The sequence below is a fragment of the Torulaspora delbrueckii genome, chromosome 8 (assembly GCF_000243375.1).
Source record: "Torulaspora delbrueckii CBS 1146 chromosome 8, complete genome".
In the NCBI taxonomy this organism is placed as follows: Eukaryota; Fungi; Ascomycota; class Saccharomycetes; order Saccharomycetales; family Saccharomycetaceae; genus Torulaspora; species Torulaspora delbrueckii.
Window position 1 is genome coordinate 774,170 of NC_016508.1, and position 8,044 is coordinate 782,213.

The window sequence follows — 8,044 nt, forward strand, 5'->3', positions numbered from 1 at the left end:
GGCGCATTTTCTAAGTTAAGTCGTTTCTTGTTTTGTTGTGGCCTTTCGCCGGAAAAATTGCATCCTCGCTCGGGGAATCTTTTTGCGAGGCTTTTCCGATGGGCGGCAGGGCCTATTGTGATGATATACTGATATACTGAAATATGGGGGAATATAGGCAAATTTGCCTAGTATTAAATAAAGTTAAGGCGTCAAATTCATTATATCATATCTATCTCTAAATGTTCTAGTAACTCAACTTACCCTTTTTCAAGTAAGCAATATTAGTCTTGATAATCTCTCTTGTTGGCTGGGCAAAAATGTCATCAATTTCTTCCAGCGTTCTGTTCTTGGTTTCTGGCATACATAGCAGTTGGTATGGGATACCGATAACCAAAGCGATACCACCGTAGAAACCTAGAGTTAGACCGGTGTACGTCATCGCGTCTTGCATTTTCTCAAAGTTGTAAGTCACGGTGAATGCAAAAGTGTATAATAGAACCGAAGCAACAGTCATACCGATGGATCTTGTTCCTAGGGAGAAGGATTCGGATGGTAGGACCCAAGTTAAAGCAGCGTAGGAACCGAATGCGATATTGTATAGGATCAAACCGGTTAGATAGACACCTTCAGCAGCGGCTAAGTTGGTGTTAATGTTAATTCTGTAACCCACACCAACAAGAACCAGCCCAACGGCGAAAATAACGATAGTCATGGCCCATGTACGTCTACCGAATCTATCCATCCATAGAATGGCTGGAATAGTACCCAATAGTAGAGCTGCACCACCAACCATTGACATAGCAACTGACTGTTTGTCATCAAAACCGATTTGTTGCATCAGTGTGGACATGTAGTACATGATAGCGTTAATACCAGTCAATTGACCCAAACCGATCATGGTACTGGAGAAGATTAAAGCACGACGATTACGAGGGACGAGGAATAAGTCAAACAAGGATTGGAATCTCGATTCGTTGGCGCGTAGGTCTCTATCTTTTTCTGCTGCTTGTCTCAACTCTAAGAATTCAACAGTATTGTTGTCATCTGTTACATCTCTTAATCTCTTCCAAACGTTCCATGATTCTCCAACACGACCCTTGTGCATCAACCAACGAGGTGACTCAGGCAAAAATAGAAGACCAATTAGTAAGATTGTAGAGAAGACTAGCGAAGAACCAACCATGTATCTCCACCCACCTTTGACATCGAAAAAGATAACACCGACGATGTAACCAAAAAGCTCACCAAGAGCAATGTTAAACTGATACAAGGAAACCAGACTACCTCTGACTGAAGATGGCACGGACTCGGCAATGTAAACACCGATACCACCACCTTCAATACCAACACCAACACCGATTAAGAATCTACCGGCATACATTTCATGGTGATTACCAGCGGCAGCACAGACAATTGCTCCAACAGTGTAGAAGATACAGGACATGACCAACGCCTTCTTACGACCAAAAGTTTCACTAAGAGGAGTCAATAGAATGGACCCACCAACCAGCACCCAGGGCATCAACGAAGAGACCAACGATGCTTGATGCTTCGTCAAGTGAAGCATCTTGTTCATACCAATGGATGCACCAGAAATAATAGATTGGTCAATACCAGAAAGGATACCTGCGAAAGCAGCAAAGGCACCCAACATGATAACCATACGATTCTTGTTTTCAAAATCGACTTCGAATTCTACCGATTTCAATTTTCCCCAAAAAGATTGCTTCTTTTTGTAAGAAGAGCCCAATTGATCCAAGGCGGCTACTTCTTCCTGCATGTTGAAACTTTTGTTCAACAGATCAGAAGTCTTATTGCCAATATCGTTCTCGAGATCGAACTTGGCCTGGGTTGGATCTTCGTAAACATCCTTCGTTGAAATGTGCTCCATCTCGATATGAGAGGCGCTTGAAGAGTATTTCTCGGTTTCGAGAAATACGTCTTTATTGTTTGACATGATTAAAGTAAACTGATTTTCTGTGTTTGGAATACTGGTCTTTTTACAAGAGAAAAGAATAATAATCACAAATCGTACTTCTCTCTATCCAAATATCATCAGGCTTTTATATGATTTCATTCTTGATCTTCAACAACTATGAATAATGGTTGACAGCTCTTAGTTCTTTCTTAGCGATGCATTTGTCGGGACAAGTGTTACCGTTATTTTCCAGACGCGTCCCCCGCCCCACAAGGGGGAAAAACTCAAAGGAATAAGTTACAGCCTACGGAAAAACTGCGGAGTCAAAATTGATCCAGCCGCTGTGTAAGCCCCGCAGGCCCGGAGAAATGGAAAAACCTGCATTTTCTTGGCTGCCTTTTCAAGCCACGGAAAAATTTTCAAGGAAAAAAACAGAAGTTGCCCCGCGTCTTGGCATGACTATCACGGCTATGGTGGGGGAAGTAAGCGGAGAAATTAGGACAAATTCTTGGCCGCCAAGAGTTCAACGATGGCTGGTACCTCGGTATATTGTCGCTTTCCAACGCTGTTGCCTACTGGGGTGTTGCAGCGGTGGGGTTATTGTCTTGATGGGACGTTTGGGTACATATTCATGATTTCCAGGGCAATTCAATGATGTGGTGATACTCATACTCTAATTGATCCGTGGGGCGCGAACTAAGGGGCCATTAGTCTCCAGATGATCAACAGTAGGCATGGATTCTTGGCATCGAAATAGTGGGTAGATTTTAACTGCTACATCAAATAAAGAACCAATAAATCACGTGACAAGTTAAGCAACCACTTGTGATTACTGTGTAAAACTTGAGTTGTTATTGTTCTTTGACCAAAGGAACTAGATTTGCATCTCCTGAAGAATGCCTGATCCTTCTGCATGCTAGATGGAAAACTAGAGGAATGACTGAATGGATGATTGGTATTGAGGGGTATTATAGGTTCAGACGCTGAGGAAACTGTCTATGACTGCGTTCCGTGTTTTGTGCCTTAAAATTCAATTTCATTCATTATTTTTACCAAAATCACTTGTTTGAATGACACTGTGAGGTATTCCTTCCCTTGCCTTCCAAGACAATTAGATCAATTTCTCGTGAATCAGGATCAATAGGAGACTTATACCAATCTGACTATAATATATTGAATTGTTGAGCCACTTGATTGCGCATAGACTGAAAAGTTCTCGTCAACAACTTTCGCCTGACGCTGTACTTTGATGCAAATAGCAGACCCCGTTTTTATTCGCTAAGATTGAGGTATTTAGCTGGTGAAAAAGGGTTTCTGATCTTTTATATTCCTCACATCCTGCGTTTTGAGTTAATTCCATGCATAGTTGTTTAACCTTTTTCGAAGCAGTTAGTCGGGAGGCTCGGAGTCGAGGCAAATGTGCCTGTGTGAATTGATAGGCGATATCATATTTATTGGTTGTCGATTATGGGATTATACCTCAGTCTTGTTCATATCTCTCCCTCAGTGCAAAATGATCGCTAGGCATAGAGAGCATACCGTGTCAATCTTACTCCTATACAACATGCCCTTTAGCTCTTCTTGAGGAAGCCTTCGAAGCTTACTTGGATTCTGAGTTTTAAACTGAAATAGAATACTTATCTTGCTAGCTGAAAATAGCAAAGTACAAGGTTTCGTGGTCTAGTTGGTTATGGCATCTGCTTAACACGCAGAACGTCCCCAGTTCGATCCTGGGCGAAATCATTTTTTGCTCGGAACAAAAAGGCTTTTGTTCCTAACTTGAAGATGTCGATACACACTTAGATGCGTTGTTTAAGAAAGCCCATCGAGTCGTCGAACTTCGAGTCGTCGAACTTCGAGTCGTTATATTACTACGCCAAATGAAAACTTGGATTAACCTTCTTTTGCATATTAGCTGCTTGTTCCCAGCCACAAGATACCTGAATGAATACATATTTGTTAGAAGTTACAAATGAGGCTTCAGCAATAATACCGTCTAAATGCCTAGCTCATCACAAGCTGATTTGATCTTATGTCCAGACTCTTTGATCAATTTCAACTCCTTGTCATCCAGTAAAAGATCGACGACATGTTGAGCCCCGTTTCTGTCCACCCGTGTCGGAACACTTAAGGAGAGGTCCTTCATACCATAATGCTCATTCACAGTAGACACGGTCAGCAGAGCTCCCTCGTCTCTCAGGATGGCCCTCACAATTCTAGCCAATCCAGCGGCAATTCCAAAATTAGTGTAACCTTTGCGCTCAATAATATAGGCTGCCGCATCACGAGTTTCTTCATACATTCCTATCAAAATTTTAGGATCAAACTCTCTCTTCGACTGTTTGCAATAGTCCTCTACTTTCATACCAGCAATTTCAGCAAGCGACCAAACCGGTACACCGGAGTCCCCATGCTCTCCAATGATAAAAGCATTTACGCTTTCAGATGACAAGTTGAAATGCTTACTCAGATTATGCTGCAAGCGAGCAGAGTCGAGAACAGTACCAGAACCGATGACTTTACTGGCTGGGAACCCAGAAAGCTTATAACTGGCGTATGTCAACACATCGACTGGGTTTGTGGCGATGAGTAAAATTGCATTAGGAGCGTACTTGACTATCTTGGGGATAATCTCTTGCATTATCTTGACATTTCTGGCAGCCAGCTCCATCCTCGTTTGCCCCGGTTTTTGATTAGCTCCACCCGTTACAATTACGACTGCGGCCCCAGCACAGCTTTCATAGTCTCCCGCACTAAATCTTGATTCCTTTGTCAATGGAGCTGCATGGTTCAGGTCCATGAATTGACCTTCGACCTTTCTCTTGTCAACATCTATTAAAACAACTTCGGCAACTAAATTGCTTAAAAGTAAAGTGTAAGCTGTAGTGGATCCGACCTGACCGGCACCAATAATGGCAACTTTAGCGCATGTGTGCGATGACATCGATGGTATTCAAATTAGCTACAAAATAGTGTGTTAATTGAGCATTAGCTAGCATTATCGCTCCTTTTATACCTTGTCGTAACACAAAGCTGAGCACCCGCCCCTTAAAGTACAACTATCTTGATGCGGAACGGATGATGATTATTCCAACATTCCGCCCCAGTTCATCAGCGTCAAGTTTTATCACGCAAGGGATAGTCTGCAAAAGATCCTAAAGGGTGCTGATAACAGTTCGGTGCACGTGTACTTGAAGTTCGAGACTACGTCGTGATTACTTCCGTGACTACATCGATGACTTAGAGCTTACATAACTATCATGGCTCAGAGGCCCTTCGTCTTCAACAACTCCTCTGAAGCTTCCACATAGCTAGTGGCGTAGGCTAAAGTCATCCCATCCGAGGTTGTGATAGCCTGACCATTCGCATTGTAAGAAGTTCCTGAACGCTTTTCAATCTCGTTAGTGACCAATAAAGGTGCAATTGTATTAGCATACTGCTCAGGAGTCTTGTTGAAAAATCCAATGATCCCCTCAATAATGTATGACTTCCAAGAGCCTTGTCCCAACATGTTGTCTCTTATATTCGTCCTTACTAGACCAGGGTTTAATCCAAAGAACCGCAGTTGGGGATATCTCTTTGCACCAACAAGTACTAGAGCTTCATTACCGGCCACAGTGTTCATATGAGCCTTCATCAAACCATAATTCTTATCCTGATTTAAGTCTTCAATAGTACCCAATTCACCAGCACCTGGGTACCCCATCAAGAAAATTCTGGGCCCAAATCCCAAGGAACTTTCTGAACGCTTCATCTTGGGAGCTAATATCTCAATCATGGCCAATCTGTTTAAGTAGCTGACGGCAAGATCTCGTTCAAGCCCCTCTGGTGTCACTTGTTTTGTCTTGCTAGCAAATATGCCGGTAGTAAACAGCAGTATGTTGATATTGTCCGCAGGGAGCCGCTCAGCAACCTCCCTGGACACTTTGATAGAAGTCATATCGGCCTCTATGAAATTAATGTTCTTCACCTCGGAGTCCCGAAATGTACGTCCAATCACAGTAACTTGTGCACCCTTTGAAGCCAACACTAGGGCAATTGCACGCCCCAGGCCACCAGTACCACCCACAATTGTAACGTTCAAAGACGCCAAATTCAAGCTGTCAATAGATGGCGGCTGCCATTTGAAACTAGTATCCTGTTTCATTATTATTGTTCATCTTGAACCCCGATACACACATGTTGCTTCGTGGGTCATCTCTTTTAAATATACTGGTTTTCAATGGCTTAGTCAGTGCTATCCCTTTATCTGCTTTGTCAGCCGCATGTATATAATTTACGCGAAACAAATTTGTAAGGGCCACATCCCATAATGGGCTTACCATCTGACTAATCTTCGTATCTTCGTTGTTGCAGGAAGTTAACTATGTCTCCGTACTTCATCAAATAGCCCAATCTTTATCTGCTGCTCATCATTATTGCTGTGTCCCCATCAAGTCATCTAATTTGCCATGTAACTCCTCAAGACCCAGCAAGTCTTTTTTAGAAAGTCACGGGTTTGCGGCATTGGAACTAAAGATACAGCTCTTCTTTCCTGCGACGTTATTCCTGCAATTGTGCCTTTAACAGACGAATTGGTATGACCTTTCAATGCTTCGCGTAGACCCAGCAGAACGGTCAAAATTCCTTAGAAAGTTCCCTCAGTAATCTCGAGTGTATTTGTTTCTCAGGTGAAGACCATGCTAGGCACCCCTGCCCCCTTGTCATTAAAATTGGTACGAAGCTTCAATATGTGAGTTAACCCATAAAAATGTCTTTTGATAGTATAATAACATGCTGGACCTTAAAGAGGGTATAGATACAGAGCCGTCTCTAATAATTTTGTTTTCCTTATATCAACTAAGAAGTCTATTCAGGAAAACAAATCCATGATCAATACTACTCATAACCAAGTTTAGAGGAGGATATAGTGAAAGAAAACAGCTTCAAGCTGAAGATGCTGCTCAGTATTCAAAGCAATGGGCCTGGAAACTATACTTTCAATGGTGGCTAAAAGTATAGTCAGAAGATCAAATTCGACTCGTAATATTCGGTTGTCAAACATTAGCAGGCACGTAGAATCTGACATTCAACAATCGCTTCAACGAGGAGATTGTCGAAGGCGAAAGATCAGGATTTACCAAATTAACTAACAGTAAGAGACGCCTAAAGCATGGGCTTGAGTGCAACCGCCACACTTACAACAGAGCTATAAGCAGGGACAACGATGGGATGCCAATAAGCTTGAAAATGTAGACCAAAGTTTACTTATACCAGCATTTTAGAGCCACGGGAATAGTGGCTAAACGAATACAATTATAATATAAAGGAAAAACCGCTGCATGACCAATTAAAGAATTGCCGTAGCCGCTAGCCTAGTATAAGAAAAGTGTTGTGGTTTGCGTTGAAGGTGAAGTATAAGACAAAAAGAAGCTGGTTTAATATCTCGGTGATGAAACAATACTGGAATAAGGAGCAATGTTAATCTATGGACTAATAGTATATTCTTTAAAACCGCGTGATGCAGAGCCGCTTCCAGAACAGTTGCCAGGAGACTCAAGGCTCCAAAGGATTAGGAGCAATAGGTGCTATATCTTTGCTTCCATGATTGGAGATGATGTTGGCGAAAACTTCCCGCAGAAGTCACAGTTATCGACCTTGAGGGTAGGATTTCCCTGGCTACGTTTGTCAGAATGTCGTCAAGATTGGCCAGAAAGCGGTTGTGGGCATTGAAAAGCTCAAACACCTACGATGGAAGAAACAGTCGATTTTGGCCAAATTGAGAGATCAAAAGAAAAAGCAGACCGGCTAGACGGAAAGATTTCGCATATCATTCAGGACAATGCACAAGAAACTTGCCCTTCTCTTGGTGCAGAAGTTACGAGCATGTTTTTCTTCTCAAACTGATCTGTCATAAATGCACAAAGCTGACCCGAAATACAACACAAGCATGGCAAGCATAGCTCACTCTTCCTTCCACGATCACTTATCGTTGAACCAGAGCAGTTATGTGGTGCTAGTGTGCATGAGGTTAACGAGGATTATACCTCCAAGGCCTGCTCTAGTTGAGGGAAATGAAATATGATCTAAAAATCTGGTTATAATATCTGCTACATAGTTTGCTCCTCGCTATTCTACAGGTACTTCAGCGCAGAGAAACGTCAT

At 42.4% G+C, this 8,044-nt stretch overlaps 3 protein-coding genes and 1 non-coding gene across 4 annotated transcripts; 1 reads left to right on the top strand and 3 right to left on the bottom strand.

The window, feature by feature from the left end:
* Positions 1-226: 226 nt before the first annotated feature.
* TDEL0H04480 (uncharacterized protein) lies at positions 227-1,939 on the bottom strand (the record flags this gene model as incomplete). Its single annotated transcript, XM_003683470.1, has 1 exon — positions 227-1,939. One exon carries the CDS (start codon positions 1,937-1,939, stop codon positions 227-229), a length of 1,713 nt encoding a protein of 570 aa, XP_003683518.1.
* A 1,630-nt stretch (positions 1,940-3,569) lies between these two features.
* On the top strand, positions 3,570-3,643 carry TDEL0Htrna3V. The gene has a single exon. It is a non-coding gene; the product is annotated as a tRNA-Val (tRNA).
* Positions 3,644-3,896: 253 nt separating this feature from the next.
* On the bottom strand, positions 3,897-4,844 carry TDEL0H04490 (L-lactate dehydrogenase; the record flags this gene model as incomplete). The annotated part of the gene is made up of 1 exon (XM_003683471.1): positions 3,897-4,844. The coding sequence occupies one exon, from the start codon at positions 4,842-4,844 to the stop codon at positions 3,897-3,899; it is 948 nt and encodes a 315-aa protein (XP_003683519.1).
* Positions 4,845-5,165: 321 nt separating this feature from the next.
* On the bottom strand, positions 5,166-6,047 carry TDEL0H04500 (putative short-chain dehydrogenase/reductase; the record flags this gene model as incomplete). The annotated part of the gene is made up of 1 exon (XM_003683472.1): positions 5,166-6,047. The coding sequence occupies one exon, from the start codon at positions 6,045-6,047 to the stop codon at positions 5,166-5,168; it is 882 nt and encodes a 293-aa protein (XP_003683520.1).
* Positions 6,048-8,044: the final 1,997 nt, after the last annotated feature.